Genomic DNA, 20,499 nt, shown 5'->3' on the forward strand with positions numbered 1-20,499 from the left:
AGGTGCCCCTCACTTACTTTTTTTGTAGTTAAAACTAGTGGTTGGGGCTTTGCTCCCGGACCCGCGCCAGAGGCTTAAAGGATGGCCTCCTCAGATCTGGAACAATTAGGCTCTCATATTAATGAAAAGATTGCCAACATTAAAAGAACTCTGTCACTGAGAAATTGTGGTCAGGAACCTACCTTGAAGACTACATTAGATAAAATAGGAGATGAAATCATTGTAGTAAATGAACTTCTAAATAAATTGGAATTGGAGATTCAATATCAAGAACAAACCAACCATTCACTCAAGGAACTCTGTGAATCTCTTGAAGAGGATTATAAAGATGTGGAGCATCTCAAAGAAAACATTCCTCCCCATTTGCCTCAAGTAACAGTAAGCCAGAACTTTGCTGATGTGTCAGATCTTGACCCTGAAGAAGCAGTCAAAGCTGAGGAACCTGTACCCACAAAGAAGCCCCCAAAAGAACAAAGAAGTATTAAAGAAATGCTGTTTATAACTTCTGATGAATTTAATGGCATTCCAGCGTACATGAAATCTCGCTTAACTTACTGTCAAATTAATGATGTTATTAAAGAAATCAACAAGGCAGTGGTTAGTAAATATAAGATCCTACATCAACCAAAAAAGTCAATGAGTTCCGTGGCCAGAAATCTCTATCACAGATTTATTGATGAAGAAACAAAGGATACCAAAGGTCATTATTTCATAGTGGAAGCTGACATAAAGGAGTTCACAGCTCTGAAGGCTGACAAGCGCCTTCACGTGATCCTGAATATCTTACGACACTGCCGGAGGCTCTCAGAGGTCCGAGGGGGGGGCCTTACCCGATACGTTATAACCTGAAGCACGTGGGATCTTTTGAACTGGCTAACAATAGGGGGTAGAGGCCACTCACATAGTTTCCTTATATATAATTTCTTTATATATAAAATTTCTTTGGCTTTTTCATTTTCTTTTCTAGCTTCCTATAAAAACGAAACGTTTTAGTAAGTAAAGCATATATATTTTAAAATTCAAAAAACAAAAAAAACTAGTGGTTGGATTATTTTTGTTTTCCTATTTTTAAATTAGTTTAATGGTTAAGGAACACAACTAGTTAAAACTACTTATTTGGCAACTTTGTGCTATGGCTGGGTGGTGGACATTGGGGAGGGTATGTGCTATGGTGAGTGCTGTGTATTGTGTAAGACTGATGAATCACAGACATGTACCCCTGAAACAAATAATACATTATATGTTAATAATTTTTAAAAAATTAAAAAAGCATAGCTGAGAATCAGAAAGAAAGCAAAATAATAAGAAATATATGAAAGAGTAGACAAATCTTTCAGTTGCAAATAACTAAACTATGCTCTAAAAACCTCATGCACGTTAGATGGAAGACAGCCTGTAAGTCCCCACTACAAATCTCTTTACACTGACTCACAGAAACATGTCTTTCTCCCCTCTTTAATAAAAATACCATTTGCACATGGTGGTAAATCTAAATAGTACAAAAGAATGTTTAGTGATAAATTCACTTTGAGACGGTTTTAACAAACACATTTCCCTGTTTACTCCAGAGCAGATAACAAATTAACAGGTGGACAAACACTTTGATAATAGCAAACAGGGTGCACAGAAGAAACAGGAAGTAAAAAGTATAGACATGTAGGTTTACTCAGAATAGAGGCTTGTAGTTCTCCTATAACCCAGGCCTTCACAATTTTATGTGGTATAATAATTGGTACCAGAGTGATGACTTCCACATATTTAAGAAAAGAGTAAATAATTTTTATTCGGCTCTGTTTTGGATGGCAGGAATGCATGAAATGCATTTTTAAAAAGATTGCCATCCAAAATGATAAATATATAAAAATATAATTCTTAATAGTAGAATTAAATTTCAAATATCTGGAAACTTCATTTGTGTGAAATATCTCATTTACCAAGAACTCCAGATAAATTCTTACTAAAGTAGCTTAAAGTTCAGACTCGGACTCTAATCTGACCATAATCAAAAAACTTAATTCATGCATTTTTCCCAAAATAATGAATTTTGTCCCTGATGCCTTTTTAATTTATTAGATTCTATCTTTGACTTAAAAGGGCAGTCTAATTTATAGGCCTAAGAAGACAAATATCAGCCAAGAACATTTTTTGCCTCTCAGTCATAATTATCTATCAAACACTAGCCATTAAGGAATTTTTGGCAATATAGGGATTGTGTCCAGTACATATTCATTTATTTGTGAAGTATTCATTGAGTTCATTTGCTTGTGGCAATATAGTGATGAACAAGATAAACATTTTCTGCCCTTGTGTAATTTATCTCATGGGTGGATACAAGCAAGTATATTGATCATTATAATACAGACATGGTAGCTAAAACTAGCTCACTTTAACAGATCCCACAGCTCAGCTCAAATATTTTTTCGCTTTTTTTTTTTTCATTCCTTTCTTACTCATTTTCTTTGACAATATCAGTGAAAGAGCTAAAATTCTAAAAATAGCTCTTCCAAATTTAATCTGTTCTTCTTAGACTCTACTCACTCTCCCCTGATGACTGATTTTACCTCTATTTTAATGAAAGATTTAGACCAATCTGAAAGTGCTATCACCTTTTATCTTCTCAAAATGTCTTTCTTTTCATCCATACTATCCTTTGGGATCACATTGACATTACTCTTTTCCACAACTTCTATTTAAGTTCTTGATCCCAACTTTTATTATATTCTTTGCAATTTTGCTGAATAAGGTATCTTTTTCACACATAGAATCCATGCCTTGAATATTCAGTTCCTCAGTTCTAACTACTTTTTTTTTTTTTTTTAAGATTTTATTTATTTGACAGAGAGAGACACAGTGAGAGAGGGAACACAAGCAGGGGGAGAGGGAGAAGCAGGCTTCCCGCTGAGCAGGGAGCCCGATGTGGGGCTCGATCCCAGGACCCTGGGATCATGACCTGAGCCGAAGGCAGACGCTTAATGACTGAGCCACCCAGGCGCCCCAGTTCTAACTTCTTTCTTGCAGACATGCTCAGGTTTCTAGTTAATGAAAACTAAACATTTTTGTTATCCCTTGAGTCTCTTTCCTTCATTATCAAACTTCTTTAAAGAATTGCCTGTTTCTCTTCTCATTATAATCCTTATAATCAGATTTTTTCTCCAACATTCTACTAAAACAACTCTTAGAAAGTCCGTTTTAACACCAGTTACAGATTGTGTGCAATATTCAGCACTGTTGGCTAAACATTTCTTTTTAAAGCTTATATCTTTTCCTGCCTTCAGAGACATCCCATCCTGGTTCTTTGTGTTTCTTAAAGAATCTTTTCTAACTCTTATTCTACCCGCTTAATTTGCAGATACCTCCCAGGTTCCTGTCCTCTATTGACTTCATCTCCCTCTTCATTGTCTTCCTCCATTCACCCATGGTTTCCATTAACTTGTTGAAGAAAGCCCCTAAAACTAAAACTCTATTTCCAGCCTAATGGCTATGATTCGTGGTCGCAAGAGTAGACAGGCAGAATACCTAAGGGTTAGGAGACCTTTCTATGAGCTTTGATTTCTGCATTTGTAATAAGGTGACGTAACCTGCTCTGCCTGTTTCACAGCAACAATTGACCCAGCTGATCATTTCCCCTTCCATAAAATAGCTTGGCTTCCACTAGATCACACTCTAATGGATGCTCTCTGGCCTCGCTGACTATTCCTTTTTAGTCTCTTTGTTCTGTTTCATCTCCTCAACCTCTTAATCTTCAACCTTCTTGGGGGTTCATTTCTGGATCTCTTTTCTCCCCTCTCTGTACTTGGTGTCTTACATACATTTATGGCTTTAAATACCATCTATATCCTGAAACTCTCTAGCCTAGACTTTTCCTTCAGACTCCAGACTCATGTTTGATCACCTACTCAATATTTCCCTTAGATGTCTAAAAAACATCTCAAACTCAGATTGTCTTAAAACTGAATTTATGCTCTTTCCCTCCAGATCTGCTCTATGTATTGGTTTCTTTATCTCAGGTAAAGGCAGTTGCATCTTTCCAGTCTCTTTATCTGACATTCTACATTTTATCCATCAGGAAATCTTGTTGGTTTTACCTTCAGTATATATACCAAATCCATATATACCAAATTTCCCCCCCACATCTCCTGCTACTATCTTACCTAATCACCATCATATCTTGACTGGATTTCTAGGTAGCCTCTTAACCAGTCTTCTTTCTTCTACCTTTGCCCTCTATTCTCAATAAAGCAGCCAAAATGACCTTTTTTAAACAAGGCAGATCATATCATTCCTTTGCTCAGAATCCTCCCGGTGGCCCCTTATTTCACTCATAGTAAAAGCCAAAGTTCCAGTAATCCCCTGGCCTATAAAGTTCCTATAAAGCTTTTATGATCTGGCTGGCCATAGTTTCAACTGTTCTTCCCCTTCTTCACTGCACTCAAACCACTGGCCTTTGCTGCCCCTCAAACGTGCCTGGCGTTGTTTTATCACAGGGCTCTTGCACGAGCTGTTTCCTCCACCTAATATATAATACGCTCTTGCCCTGCCTAGCCACTTGACTTGCTTCCTTACGGCCTTCCTGTCTTTGCTTAAATAGCACGTTATCATTGAAGCCTGCCCTGACTACCCTAGTTAGTGCTGTTAAACCTTCCTCTCCTGTGTCTTCCAATACCCCTTAACTTGATTTACTTTTCTTGTTCTCCTTAGTACTTCACCTTTTTACTTAGTTTATCATTTATTTTTGATTGTATGCCTCCTACTAGAATGTAGTCTTTGTCTTCTTTGTTCACCAGTCTCTGAGTTTATCCTGCTTAGAGTTTGTTGAGTTTCTAGTCTTTTATCAAAATTTGGGAAGTTTTGGCCGTTCTTTCTTCAAATGTTCTCTCTACCCCTCTCTTCTTCTCATCTCCCTCTAGGACTCCCATTATGCATATGTTAGTATGCTTGATGGTGTCCCACCAGTTTTTAAGGCTCTGCTCATTTTTAAAAATTATTTTCTCTTTCTGCTCCTCAGATTAGATAATCTCAATCCACCAACATAATTCTCAGTTAATCTAATTTAATATTGTCAGTTTACCTAACTTGCCCACTTCTGCTGCCCAGTTCTGCTGTTGAACCCTCTCTAGTGAATTTTTCATTTCACTTAAACATTTCATTTCATTTGTTTGATTTTGTTTCATTTTGTGTATATATACAATTTCTACTTGTTGATTTTCTTGAGTTGATGAGGCATTGTTCTCCTGTTTTCTTTAGTTACTGGCCTTTCTTTTTTTTCTCTTTGAATATATTTAAGATACTTTAAGTCCAATACCTGGGCTTACTCAGGAACTGATTCTATTAATTTCTAGTCTAGTAAAATGATTTTAAAAATATATATATTAAAGGTAGGACTAAATTTGTATGATTTAGGGCAGGATCTGGGTAATTTTGTTTTGTTTTCTTTATGATACTTAACATGTAGTAGATATATCTAAATTGATAAAGTGAGAATCCACAAATAGCAGCTTGGGATACAGAGGTTCATGGGATAAAAGTATGCTGGGGAAACAAAACTACTTTCTTCTTTCTCAGTTATTTTCCTGATAATGAATATCTGATGCATCTCTTTTACCTTGTAAATGAAAATAAAATTCAAAAAATATATCTCTGCCCGCCTTTTTTTTTTTAAGATTTAATTTATCCATTTGGCAGCGAGAGAGCGCGCACACAAGCAGGAGGGAGCTACAGAGGGAGAGGGAGAAGCAAGCTCCCTGCTGAGCAGGGAGTCTGATTGGGGGACAGGGGGGCTTGATCCCAGGACCCTGGGAACACGACCTGAGCCGAAGGCAGATGCTTAACCAGCTGAGCTACCCAGGCACCCCTCTTCCCACTTTTTAACCAAATGATATTCACTTTTTTATTTTTATAAACTAGCCAAAAAATAAAGAACAAGAAAAATTGATACAGTTCCCACCACATGTAGCTCCATTGTTAAAAACAGATGCAACTATGGGGCGCCTGGGTGGGCTCAGTTGGTTAAGCGACTGCCTTCGGCTCAGGTCATGATCCTGGAGTCCCGGGATCGAGTCCCACATCGGGCTCCCTGCTCAGCAGGGAGTCTGCTTCTCCCTCTGACCCTGCCCCTTCTCATGCTCTCTCTCTCTATCTCATTCTCTCTCTCAAATAAATAAATAAAATCTTAAAAAAAAAAACCAGATGCAACTAGCACATTTATAATTGTCCGAGTAAATGTACTTTTAAATTTAACATAGCAAAACATAAATATGTGAAAAAGCTATCATACATAATACATTTTATGCTAATACAGTGGTTTCCAAACTATTGAATTACTTGCTCTCTACCTCCCCCTACTCAATAAAACAAAATCCACTATTTTCCTGTGACTTGATAATTTCTAGACAGTTATTTTTCTAAGTATGTTCATGGAGGGGTGCCTGGGCGGCTCAGGCTCAGTAGGTTGAGTGTTGAAGTCTTGGTTTTGGCTCCACTCCTTGTCTGAGGTCGTGGGCGGTTGAGCTCACGCTGTGAGCTCCATGCACAGTGGAGAGTCTGCTTGTCCCTCTCCCTGCCCCTCCCCTTGCTCACACACGCCCCTCCCAATCAATCAATCAATCAGATCTATTTAAAAATAAATAAATATGTTCATGGAGACACAGAGATAAGTTTTTATTGCTAATCAGGGGTCAGTCATTTAAATACTTTGTTACAAATGATTAAGGGAATTATATCAGACAACAGGAATTATTTTGTGATGTTATCTAAGAGATAAATGTTTGTATAGAAAAGCTAAGATTCAAGTAGTGTTAGAATTATCTAAAATAAATGAAAGAAAGCCCTATGGACTATTATTAAAGATTTGGTGTATTTTCTTTTAATCTCTCGCCATCTCTTGCCTTTCCTCCCCTCTCTCTTTTTGTTTCCACCTTGCAGTTTATTTGTTGAAGAAACCAGGTTATTATTACTGTCAAGGTTGCACAGTATGGATTTTGCTAATTGCATCCCCCATCCCTATGTGTAATATAATGCGTTTTTTGGTCTTCTGTATTTCCTGTAAATTGATAGTTGGACATTGAGGCTTGGTCACATTGAGGTTCAATGTCTCTCTCTTTCTTGTCTCTCTTTTTTGGAGGGGCAGGGCTGGGAGTGCACATTAGGTCGACTTGTTTCTATTTTTATGATGTTAGCAGTCATTGATAATTATGCTGAGGTCCATTAATTCATTCCAAGCCTCAAAGTGATGGTGATAATTGTTTTATCATTTATTTATTCATTTATTAACTGTGACTTTATAATTTTTATATTTATGCATGTATTTTATGTGTGTTATATGTGTAGACAAAGATTAATGTGCCCAAGTTTTGCTTTCAGCAAATATTTACATTCCAATCATTGCTTAGAAGGATTCTTTTGTCCTTTTACAGCTACTTGCTAAAAATTAAAGTAAACATAGAATATTCTGGTTTTATTGTACTCTTGAAGGGACTGAATGTCTAAGCTAATTTATTAAAGAATGTATCGTTTCTTGTCTTAACACTTTACTGAAGAATGTGTCAGCATTAGGACTGTTATAGACTGAGAAACTTAACAAGAATTTTTTTTATGTTCTTTGAGTTTATAACCCTCACAACCTATTTTAGTCTTTATGATAATCAACTAGGTAAAGCTCTGAATTAAGCTCCCAGTATTTATGTTCACTGGCAAAATTTTCTCTGAACCTCATGAAACTGTTAATATCCTATTCTAAGTATAATACTTTTTTAACAATTGAGCATCATAAAATAAATGAAGTTTTAAGATACATTTAGAATAAGTTCTTTGGTGTGAGTCAGTTTTCCCTGGAATGTCCTGCCCTTGCTGCAGCTGAGGGACAAGTGGGTAAGTGTTCTCTGTGCCATTAGCTCCTTAAAAAGTTGGTGAGGAGACGTGGAGGTCAGGATTTTGAATACAACCAGCTTTCTAGGTTTAATATCCAACTCACTTTATATTATTTTGAATGAATGTTTGGGCATGAGTTACCTTCCCTTTTTTACAAATAAGAACCCAAACTACAGCTAGGGTAGCCAGATTCCTGGTTCTGCTTCAAAGGCAATTTCTGGTAATGCATTTAGATTTCAGTGATTGTGGTATAATATTCTACTCTACCATACCACCAACTTTCCCCAGCATGAATAAGGTGGAACAGACACCATTTTATGGGTAATGCAGTTAAGGCTCAGAGAGATTTAGTGATTGCCACTCTACTAATAAATGGCTGCACTGGAATTGGAATTCAAGTCTTTCTGATTCCAAGCCCATGTTATTCTCACTACCACAGCCAAATGAAGACAAGAGGAGAAGAAGGCAGAGCGATTATTTAAGGAGTCACTATTATTTCCAGTGAGAGGTGATTGGGGCCTGAAGCAGGCAATGGAAAGAAATAAAATTTAAGGGTTTCACTTGCTTTGGTGGCAGATAAGATGTGGGGGTTTAGGGAATAGAATGAATAAAGAAAGATGTGAGTTTCCTGGGTATGTAAATGAACTGTCATGGTGGGAGAAGTAGTGTAGGGGAAGGGTGCCCCTTATTCCTCTTTCTTTGTGGACTGCTGTATGTTGATTGAGGTGTTTGTGGTATATTTGGTTGAAGACATTCAATAGGTACTTGGAAATTCAGGATACTACTCAGATTATTTAATCTTTTGGTAGGGGATACAAGGAAGCTCAGCAGAGGGTATATTCTTAATTCCTTTGTCATATGTTAATCCTATGCCATTTACCTAGTGAGAATTACAAATTCACAGTTCTACCCAGGGGACTACCCTGTGGTTTATGGCCTCACCAAATTCCCTCTGTGTTGGACCCCATGTGCCTAGAATAGTGTTTCTGCCTATATACATATATTCCTGTACTTTTCCTTTTCTAGTGAAGATAAATTAGAAAAAAAACACCAGATGAAAAGACACCAGATGAAAGCGTCTGATTTATTAATAGGATTTAATGTTGAGGTTACACAAAATATTTAGTAAAGAAACAGTAGTTAATAGCCAGTATGTTGAAAGAAAGGAGTTCATATATGCAGTTTATGGTCAGATGATATGGCAGTGACTTGTGCATATATCCTGGCACAGTTCCTGCTCTGTGGAAAGTTTGTACAAATAGTAAAGTTGGCAAGTTGACTGTTAGCTACAAGCCAAGAAATTTTACTGAAACAACAAATTAGAATTAGGTACCTATTTTGTGGGTGTTTCAGGCCTTACCTATGTGATCTCCCTACTGAGAACTTCAAAGCACATAAAATTAAAAGGCACTCTCAATTAGCCCTTATGAAGCAACACAGGTACTTGCTAACTTTCCCTTTTTTTTTCTTGATTGTGCAGCTAAATTATAAACTTAAGTGGGCAGGGGAACAGGGAAGGGCTTGATTTCCCCCCACCCCCCACCCCCCAGAGGTTAACCGTTAGGCCCTGAACCTAGTAGAAAATACTTATTGGTTAAGTCTCTAAATATAAATTTAGTTTGACTCCCTTTGTCATTTACCGAGTAATAAAAATTATTTTATCTTTAGTATCTAGCACTGTGCTAATAATTTATGGAAAATAAAAAATAGGGCGCCTGGGTGGCTCAGTCGTTAAGCGTCTGCCTTCGGCTCAGGTCATGATCCCAGGGTCCTGGGATCGAGTCCCACATCGGGCTCCCTGCTCAGCAGGAAGCCTGCTTCTCCCTCTCCCACTCCCCCTGCTTGTGTTCCTGCTCTCACTGTGTCTCTCTCTGTCAAATAAATAAATAAAATCTTTAAAAAAAAAATAAAAAAATAAAAAAAAAAGGAAAATAAAAAATATAGAAAACACAGCCTTGGCCCTTGGGATATGTGCACTCTTGAGTTGGTTTTATTTGTAATTAATTTGGTGACAAAATGCTTGAGTTTGTCAGAGGATTTGAGTATCAAGTTATGGACAGAGCTTTAAGTTCTTTGCCTAATAGGAGCGCAGAATAAAAGTTAAATGATGGTGCTGTCAGCTACAAGTTGCAGAATGACTCTCCAGCAGCCTCTTCGATGTCGTATCACTTTAAATTCCATAGGAATATTTCTCATCAAAGAAATGTCCTGTAACAATGAACATTGATTTAAAACCTTTGTTGGTTGGTTTTTTTGTTTTGTTTTGTTTTTTAGATTTATTATTTGAGAGTGCGCATGAGCCAGGGAAGCGGGAGAGGGGGAGAATCTCGAGCAGACTCCTTGCTGAGCACAGAGTCTGACACATGTCTTGATCTCACAACCCTGAGATCATGACCTGAGCCAAAATCAAGAATGGGATGCTTAACTGACTGAGCCACCCAGGCACCCTGGTTGGTTCATTTTTAAAAGCCATAGAATTGGGGACATCTGGGTGGCTCAGTCAGTTAAGTGTCTGCCTCGGCTCAGGTCATGATCCCAGCATCAGGCTCCTTGCTCAGGGGGGAGCCTGCTTCTCCCTCTACCTGCCACTCCCCCTGCTTGTGCTCTCTGTCTCTCTCTCTCTGACAAATAAATAAGTAAAATCTTTAAAAAAAAAAAAAAAGAGCCATAGAATTATAAAGTAGGAAAGACATAGAACTTCTAGTCCCATTCCTTCTTTTTTCGTACATAGAAGGGGATCCCAGAGTGTTTGTTTCACTGAGCTTTGTCTAAATTATCCCAGCTGTTTAGAGACAAAGCAGGAACTGGAACATGGGTTTCTGACTTCATGGCTTCCTCTTATATAATGTATTGTTATTTATGTCTTTGTGCATTAATTGAAGGTATATATATTATTACCATATTTTCTGTTATTTACTCATTTTGTTTTTTATATTATTCCAGCAAAAGAAAAGTTATCTCTAATTACAAAAAAAAAGTGACTTACCTAATGTCACATACTAAGAAATTAGCAAAACTAGAACTAGAACCCAGATCCTCTGTTTCCTAGTACATTGAATCTTTCACAATACCAAGCTTTTTCTCCATATTGTTGTCATTAGTCTTATTTACAAATTATTCCTACTAGGAAGCTTAGTCAAACTGAGAACATTTTCAAGAAAGAGTTATGGACTTTGTTGTAAGGAGGAAATCCAGCCTTCTCTTGTAGCATAATTTCAGTTTTCTGGATGGTTTTCATAAATTTGGCTCTATTCCATTTGAAATTTGAATTTACCACTTACTAGAGTTTGAGGCTAGAGGACAATCCAACAAAGTTATGGAATTGAATTGGTCTGTAAGTAGTAACTGCTTTCATTCACAACAAGATCGTGTTTAAAAATAAAAAAAAACTTTATTAAATGTAGTTATATGTATAACCTTTTTCTTTAAGTTTTTGTTGAAGTGTAATACACATCTAAAAACATGCACATAATTAGCCTACAGTTTGATGAATTTTCACAACTGAACACACACTATAACCAGCATCCAGTTTGAGATCGTTATCAGCTGCCCAGATACTCCCCTTACATTCTCCTCTAGCTACTACCCCAATCCTGCTGCCCTAAAGAGTAACCACTATAAAGATGAGGTCAGGTATTCCATTAGTCAGGGTTCCCCTATTTTTTTTGTCTTTGCTGAAATATGAAGAGATTGAGAAAAGAACAATTTCTGGGGTGCCTGGGTGGCTCAGTCAGTTGAGCGTCCATCTCTTGATTTCAGCTCGGATCATGGTCTCAGGGTCATGGGATCAAGCCCCATGTTGGGCTCTGTGCTCAGCATGGAGTCTGCTTCTCCCACTCCCTCTGCTCCTCCCCACACTTGCGTGCTCTCTCTCTCTTAAATAAATAAATAAATAAAATCTTTTTTTTTTTTAAGAACAATTTCTGTCCTTATCAATACAACAATAATTGCTAAAGAAAAAAAAAACAGAATTTTTTCATTATCAAGGCGTATTTACCAATTTGGTATTCAATCAGAGTTATACTGGGCAATTCAGATCTTTTGTGCAGCTTTGGAAACATCCCACAGTCTCTATAACAGCTTTTGTCTTCTGGTACAAAACACAAAATAAGCAAGAAAGATAAGAATTGATGTAGGGCATTGTGTGCCCCCCACACCCTTATGGTTATTACCCACTATGGAGGAAGCACAAAGGAATGACTGTAATGCTCTAATGCAGAGCTGTGGTTGAGGAATCACTGATATGTTCTGTTTTCTTTGTGTATAGTCTCTGAATACTGAAGATTAATATCAATAATTAGAATTCCATGCGCAACTTTTAATTCTCCAACTGCCATGTGAAATATAACTGCTGTTTCCCATAAGTTAAAAAGAATTGGTTGAAATTCTTCCATCTTGATTTAAAATCTTTTACCTATAACACTGTCTTCACTTCCTCTATTTCTTATCAGGACCCCTGAACAGTGTCCCAGCGTTGTTTCATTGCTGTCAGAGAGTTACAATCCTCACGTGCGTTATGGAGCTGCTATGGCCCTGGGCATCTGCTGTGCTGGTACAGGAAACAAGGTAAAGCCCAAAGCCACTGGGGTCAGTTCTTGCCTGGCACCAGACTGTTTTCCCTAGCAGAAAAGTTGGTATAACCACTGTAAAAATGCAAGTGTGGTGTGATCTGTAAGAGTTAACTTGTCTCGCACAGTTTCCCAGAACTTCCTTCCTCGCTTTACCATGGTTGCTCAAAGCGAGTTAAGAACAAACCACCACATTGCGTGGGTGACCAAACAATGCTGTTGAATTTCTTTTTGAAAGCATTGATTTCTTTAAAAAAAAAAAAAAATTCTTTAAAGAGTTACTCTGGTCACTTAACATGGTAATTTATATGTTTAATTGGCATTATTAGGAATCAAGGTTCTTGTATGAGACCACCAAAATCAGCTAACTTTGATTCTTTTGTTTGTTTGTTTTTGTTGTAAGCAAATCACTTAACTGCTATTTGCCTGATTCTCCTCACAAATCTAATAGGTAACGTGATATTTGTTAAATCTTCAAAAGTGACAAAATAAAGAGTTGGGTTAGGCAAGCAAATGACTGTAAAATACAATTCATCGTGAGATTCATAAAGAAATGTGCTGTTGCTTAAACAAGTATTCTTCATTCGCAGCAGTGGCATAATCATCACATTTTTGCCTTTCATAGCACAAACATACACACCTTCACCACCCCCCAAAACATGAACTTTTCTTTTAATGGAGTCCGTGTGTGCACGGGTATGTGTGTGTGTGAGAGAGAGAGAGAACACAAACATAATGAGAATAGTGAGAACATAAAGAACAAGAGTAGAGCTAGGTTATGCTTCCAATGTCTTTATATCAGAGGAGGAGTCATTTTTTTATCCTCTCTTGTCCACAATAAAATAAAATAAAACACAGTTATTTATTGATTTAGTCCAGGAATTAAATTTTAATTTGCTTCACTTTTTCTCTAATAAAGTATTAATATTGGATACAAATAACTTTTTCTAGTCACATAAAACATTACTGAAACTAGAAATTAAAATGGGCATTTTCACTATATGTGAAAAAAATTGCATAAAAATTTAGAGAGACATCCCCTTCCAGTATTCTGATTCATCTCCTTACCCTGCTTTATTTTTTCTTCATAGGACTTATCACCACCTGACATATTTTTACACCTATTTATTTATTTTATGTCTCCTCTGCCCTGAAATGTAAGGTCCCTAAGAACAGAATGTTCACTGCTAGAAGCTAAAGTCAGACCAGGCACATAGTAGGCGTTCGGTAAATATTTGTCAAATCAGTGATGGAGGGGAAGATCCTTTAAGGATATGATGGTGAACAAGTTGAGCATAGTCTCTGTCCTCACAGAGATTTGTTTTTAAGTGTTTTCTTTTGTGAGAGAATTTCTTACATGAAAATGTATCTTCAGTTTTATTAGAAATACCATTGGGTTTATAAAATACCAGTTTATAGAAATTGGCCTTCATTTTTTTTCTGGAACACATCTGTAAACAAAGGAAAATTATAGTTGGATGTTTTATGAAGTATTTTCCCCCTCAGGTCTTCAGTAGACATTTATGTTAAGCCTCGTAAGTTAAATGTATATTAGATTTTTTTTTCTTTCCAGATTACTGTAAACTTGATATGATATGTAGGAGCAAATGTTCTTTGAGACACAGCATCTGACAAGTTAATTCAATGAAAAATTTTTATTACTCATACTAAGCAAGTCTGCTTTATTTCTTTTTTTTCCTTTTTTTTTTTTTTTTAAAGATTTTATTTATTTATTCATGAGAGACAGAGAGAGAGAGATGCAGAGGGAGAAGCAGGCTCCCAAGGAGCAGAGAGCCCGATGCGGGACTCGATCCCAGGACCCTGGGATCATGACCTGAGCCGAAGGTAGACGCTTAACCATCTGAGCCACCCAGGCGCCCAAGTCTGCTTTATTTCTAGATAGTTTGTGTGATCTATATAACTATACCTATCTGACCAAGGTTTGGTGCTTTATTTTTATTTCTTAAAAACTCAAAACACTTTTTTATTCTAAAATATATCTTTGAGGTTATATCACATACCTCAAAGACCAAGTTAGTGTCTTTTAACTTATAAGTTGGAAATTTGGTTATATTTTTATCATGACTACCTCATAAACAGTATTGACAATACTATGAGTAGTGTCACATTTTTCACTGAAATGGAGAGAAAATACATTTATCTGGTATGTATATTATCTGTTAACAGCTCTGATTTTTAAAATAAATGAATCCACATGTAAAGAAATCGGAAGTTGTTTTCTTAAAAGAAAAAGAATTCAACTTATTTTTTCTTTCCTTGGCCTTGAAACAGGATATTTAAGAAGTGGCATACTGTGTTAAGAAATAAATTTGAGGGGCGCCTGGGTGGCTCAGTTGGTTAAGCGACTGCCTTCGGCTCAGGTCATGATCCTGGAGTCCCTGGATCGAGTCCCGCATCGGGCTCCCTACTCGGCGAGGAGCCTGCTTCTCCCTCTAACCCTCCCCCCTCTCATGTACTCTCTCTCTCTCTCTCATTCTCACTCTCTCAAATAAATAAATAAATCTTTAAAAAAAAAAAAGAAAGAAATTTGATAATTTTGTAAACCCATTGCTTTGTTCCTCCGGATTTATACCTACCAAAGACCTTATAAGGAATGTTATAAAGTGGCACTTAACATTAATCTCATTTTCTCTTACCTTCTTTTTTACTTCTTTTACTTCAAAACAGGAACACGCATGTATCTACAAGCTTCCTTCTCACTTACCATCAATTATATTGAAACTAAAAGCATTCTCAGTTGCAAGTAGTCTTTAATGAACTCACTACAATGTCAGAGGAAAATACTGACTTAGAATAACAGTAACTAATTTGAAAATCCAGCTATACCAGCTTAATTTAAAGTTTTTTCTAATGCTTTCAGGAAGCAATTAATTTGTTAGAACCGATGACAAATGACCCTGTGAACTATGTGAGGCAAGGAGCTCTGATAGCCTCAGCTCTCATCATGATCCAGCAGACTGAAATCACTTGTCCAAAGGTGAGCAAATGAAAAAATTCTCCAGAAGAGAGCTGGTTCAGGCTTTTCTTTAGTAACTTATCTTCTTTTAAGGACATTTTTACCTCAAATGTAGTGGACACTAAACTCAAAGGAAGTAAAAAAGGTGGGTAAAAGAGATAACTTTAATTATATAATACTCTTTAAATGCATTTTTTACAGATTTATAGTCACTTTGTTAATTCAACTATTTAGCCATACTTGAAAAATTAGATGAAATCATAAAAATGAACTTTAATTTTTGCCTCCTACTGTCCTTTTAAAATGCGTTTAGCAGGATAACTTGTTCCTCTGATACAGGATGCAAACTCAGGCAGTCCATGACTTTTTGATTCATCTTTCTGAGGCAATAAAAAGTCCTACATTCACTTTATATGGTATATACAATCTCAGTTTAGAAATGAGTATATCCAGATTCTCTGTTAGAATGTCAGTGCCCCCCTGGGAGTGGGGCAGGGTTTCACATGGCTCCAGGACGGCTTTCTTTCCTTCCTCACCCACGTCCGTTCACAGAACCAGTCCTGCATATTTTGCCCTTGTAGCTAGGAGTATAATATATGGTTCTCAGTGTAGCTTTGCCTGCCCTGTCCCTCTCCTTCCTCCTCTCTGTCTTCTTCTCCCTCCTCTTCATCTCCCTCACCCTCTCTGCTAGTTACCTCAGTGGACAGCTAAGGCCTCTTAACTTCTTGTGTCAGATGTCAGTGCACAGTAACCACTGATCTTATTAAGCTCTCCACGTGGTCCCTCTGAAGCCCATCTTTAGGCTTGGAGTGAGGGGAAAAGACCCACAGCTCAGTTCTCAGTTAGAACCTCCTGCAGTTCACTTCTCATAGATACCCTGTGGCTGGCTCCCAGCAAAGATTTTGAGACATCTATTTTAAAATTTCCTCATGACAATCTCCCAGACATCATGTTAGAGTATGATATCTAATGTATCTTGGCACCTCAGCCAAAATTTCTCATTTTGTTGAGAAAATGCACAGATCTTATTCACATGTACTAAAAATTATCATTTTTGATGTATTAAATAGGTGTGTATAGCTTATGCAATAATTTCAGAACTTTTTATTCTTGAAATTAGGGCATTTAATAGTTTTGTATTAATTTTGCTTCTATTTGAGAAAAAATCAAAAAATTGACAACTAGAAAAACCATTGGCATACTGTCTTCTGCCTCATCAAGCAAATGTAAAACATCCTCATTTTCAGCAAAGTAGATTGATGGGGGGAGGGAGGGTGGAGAAGAGAAAAATTTCCAGAACTCATTGATTATTCATTCTCATTTTATGGAACTTTGTTTAATAGATTCCCATTTCTAATGGGAATCATTTTTATTTTTTTATTTCATTTTTATTTTTATCATTTTTATTTCATTTATCCAGTGCTGCTCTCTCTGTCAAAATCATTTGTAAGACTTCCAAAAATTGGATTATTGCAAAAATAGAATCTCAACTTCTCATTCTGTTTTAATAGTATATCACTTCATATATCTTCTAGAACATAAACATCTTTTCAGAGAGTCCACATTTCTTTTTGGCTTTTGTTTTTAAATATAGCAGTTATAATATGAATAGCTTTTGCATCTTTTATTTCTGCTTTTGATCTTCTGAGCTTTATCAGCTGGGGGTTATCCAACTGAGTAATGTTGTTAAAGTAGGAAGTTTAGGCCATGGAATGCACTTCCCCTAACAGTAATATATAGATATTTACTCACTTTGACCTCACATGTTGCTTTCATGTTATTTGTATTGTGAACAAGACAAACAGTTTACTATCTTTTCATCCTCTGCTGTAGGATTTTGTTGATTTTTCAACCATAAACTCTGCACCAACACTGGCAGGGTCCTTTGGAATGGGGATAGGCTAGGGTAGGATGTGTAGTTTGAAAAAGCATTCAACTATTTATTCTAATAGATAAAACTTTTTCACATTTAGAAAAAGTGAAAAAATATAGAATTTAAATAATCAGTATTTTTTAATCATTCCGTAAAATGCCGTTGAACCAAGTCTTAGCTGATGTGAATACATAGGGAGCCCTTCCATCTTCAGGTTGTATCAGAATCTTGAGTATTAATTAAGAATGTCGAAATGCAATTATAGCTGCTAGCTATTGCCATTAATGTAAGCTCCGTGGGGAAAGTTAAATCTGTACCCTACCGACTCTGAAAGCAAAGCTGTGCATGCCAGTGTAAAGCTCCAGTATTTTTTCAGGAAACACTGTTCCTTAGAGGGAAATTGTTAACTCAGCTCATGAATTCTTAAAGTTTGGGTTCTGTTTCGTTGTTTTCTGCTATTAAGCATGCAATAAAGACTTCTGTGGACTGTCAAGTTTATATCATCTCTCTTTTATCTGATAATTGCTAACAAGACAAGACAACTTGATATTCTTTTGGAATGGTATGTGACATTTTGCTGAAAAGAAAAAGCTGTTAACAAGCTTGAAGAGGGGTGCCTGGGTGGCTCAGTCCATTAAGCGTCTGACTCTTGGTTTCGGCTCAGGTCCTGATCTCGCAGTCATGGGATTGAGCCCCTCGTGTCAGGCTCCGTGCTCAGCACGGAGTTGGCTTCAAATTCTCTCTCCCTCTCCCTCTCCCTCCCCCCTCCATGCACACACTCCTTTCTCTCTCTCAAATAAATAAGTAAAATCTAAAAAAAAAAAAAAAAGCTTAAAGAGAAGTTCTCAAGACTACAGAGTCCTAGTAACAAGGTTGCAAACTGGTGCAGGAAATCAAGTGGAAGTAAAATGGAGATGAAGTCTTAATTTCATCAAGACTTACATAACCACTCCTCAGGGAAATCCAAAAGGGACATTTCTCAGATAGTTTGTGAAATTCACAATGGAAAGTTCCAAAGGAAGTATTTTATGTAAGTATGACATACATCACATCCTTTTGCAGAATGCTGTCTTAATGCTTAGTTCTATACACTGTGGTCTCAGTTTAAGTAATTCCAGTGCATCTTTGCTTTCTTCTTCTGCCAATTTTTTTGTTCACTCACTCTCAACAACATGGACCCAGGAACATGTATACACCCCTGGGTGATTACCAACCCAATTTAGAAAGCCCTTAGACCAGAGATTCAAAACCATTTAACTAGAATAATGTGCTTTTTATAGGTCTTTGGAACTATTTTCACTCAAGAACCAAACTCTACTCTTTATGAAGGATCTATCTTTTATTTTCCTTGTTAAATGAAATCCACCTTCAGCATTTTTGAACATGTACATTATTATCATGTATAGAATCGGATAAAAATATTACAGTGTAAAAATAAAATCTCTGGTGCTCCTCCTTGCCTAATATCATCTGGCCTAAGGTTACCTGCTGTGGGTAAGTAACCACAACTGACAGGTACTCTTTTGGCAGTAGGATCATGTTTGGCCAAGCTTGATAAGCTTTTGCATTTCTAAAATCACAATTTGAGTAGATTAGGCTTTTGTGAGCCATCATGGGGACCTAGAAGTATTTCTATGAAGAAATCTTTGAACTTCTATAAGATGAAATTATAAGAATGAAATTTTGTATTATAAGCATAGCATAACACATTTATAAATGGTAATCTATATTACCATACTATTGCCTTAAGGTAGGAACTTGGACTCTAACAATGTCGGTGATAATATAAAGAAAGGGCTACAAGCAACTACCATAAACAAAATAATACTCATAAAACTGAGAAGGGAGCTAAAAACATCATTTGGTATATTGATAATGGGGAAATCATGATAACATTGACAATATCTTAAAAGAAGAATAAAGATAATTTTTGTTTTAGGCATGTTGAGTTTGAGATGATAGCAAGTCAGCTGGAGATAAGATGAGAGCAAAGGAGAAAAGTCAGAACTGAAGGTAGAGATTTGGGAACTAACCACAAAGAAATTATGTAAGTCCATAGCCCTTTATCTGCAGTTCTAAAATCCAAAACGCTCTGAAGAGAGGTTTGTTTATTTTTAAGGACTCATTTGGCTGTAAAACTTGAACTAATATGAACTCATTTATAGCCTTTATCCCATTTAGTGTTAATATTCAGTCATTTACTGCTTTTTGAAATATGGATTTGTTTGATTATAGGTTATTTTCCCCATGCTCCATTGAGAATATTGCATAATGTATATACACCATGTTATCTTTGTAAATTCTGAATTCCAAAATTCATCTGGCCTCAAGGATTTCATGGAAGAAGTTACAGACCTATAGTTGAAGTCGTAAGAGCAGATGTAATGTCAGAGAAAGAGAAAAGAAAGACAACTTCAAAACTGATCCTTGATGTGCTGTTTTATTTCTATATGCAGGAAAATAGAAGAAAATTGAAAGGAAACATACCCAGTTGATAAGTACCAACAGAAATAACCCCAAAGAACTTTATTTCCTTCTCCCCATTTTTTTTTCTGAAAGTGTTTTTTTTCCCCCAGCAATACAAGGTATAGAGTTTAAAAATACGATGAATGTTAAAAATGCATGAATTTGGAGAAGGTAGATTTTTAGATAATCATGTATAGCAGAATGAATGCATGGATCACAGGATTGCTTAGAATTTGTCTTTTCTGTGAGACTATCGTAATATAAAATGAGAAATAAATGTTTTTCTCCCACAAATTGTATGGGGGCACCATACTGTTCATAACAGTGAAATTGAACCAGGAAATCATGATCCTCACCATGCTTGCAGTTAGTTGCTTGATCACAAACAAGCCAGTCATTTCACCTATTTTACTTCAGTTTCCCATCTGTAAGTACAGGGAGTACATGATCTCGAACTTGCCTTTAAATTTAAGATACTATCCTAACCTACTAAAATAATAATTCTTTATGAAGAATCATAAACATGAGAATTGTTACTGCTCCATAAGTAGTAAAATGTGAGGAAAAGAATTTTTAAATGATAAACAGGAAATAGCTCTTTGAAGTAGTCTACTTAATTGGATAATCCTGTTACATTTTTGTATTGATTTTTTTTTTTAATCCATCTTTCAGTTTCACTGAATGTTTGATCTCCTATTGTTTTGGGTGTGATTTTATATTTAAATTCTTCCTCATAATGTACATACAGT

The 20,499-nt window shown here is 36.5% G+C and overlaps 1 protein-coding gene and 1 pseudogene across 1 annotated transcript in view; both read left to right on the plus strand.

Annotated features, from left to right (window-relative positions):
• Nucleotides 1-20,499, plus strand: part of PSMD1 (proteasome 26S subunit, non-ATPase 1) — an 88,185-nt gene that overhangs the window by 53,268 nt on the left and 14,418 nt on the right. The window contains exons 17-18 of the mRNA XM_078070036.1: nt 12,318-12,432; nt 15,316-15,438. Of these exons, the coding sequence (XP_077926162.1) occupies nt 12,318-12,432; nt 15,316-15,438 (238 nt within the window). The remainder of the gene's footprint in view (nt 1-12,317; nt 12,433-15,315; nt 15,439-20,499) is intronic.
• On the plus strand, nt 69-1,004 carry LOC118546993 (SKA complex subunit 1 pseudogene; annotated as a pseudogene).

The sequence above is a fragment of the Halichoerus grypus genome, chromosome 4 (assembly GCF_964656455.1).
Source record: "Halichoerus grypus chromosome 4, mHalGry1.hap1.1, whole genome shotgun sequence".
Lineage (NCBI taxonomy): Eukaryota > Metazoa > Chordata > Mammalia > Carnivora > Phocidae > Halichoerus > Halichoerus grypus.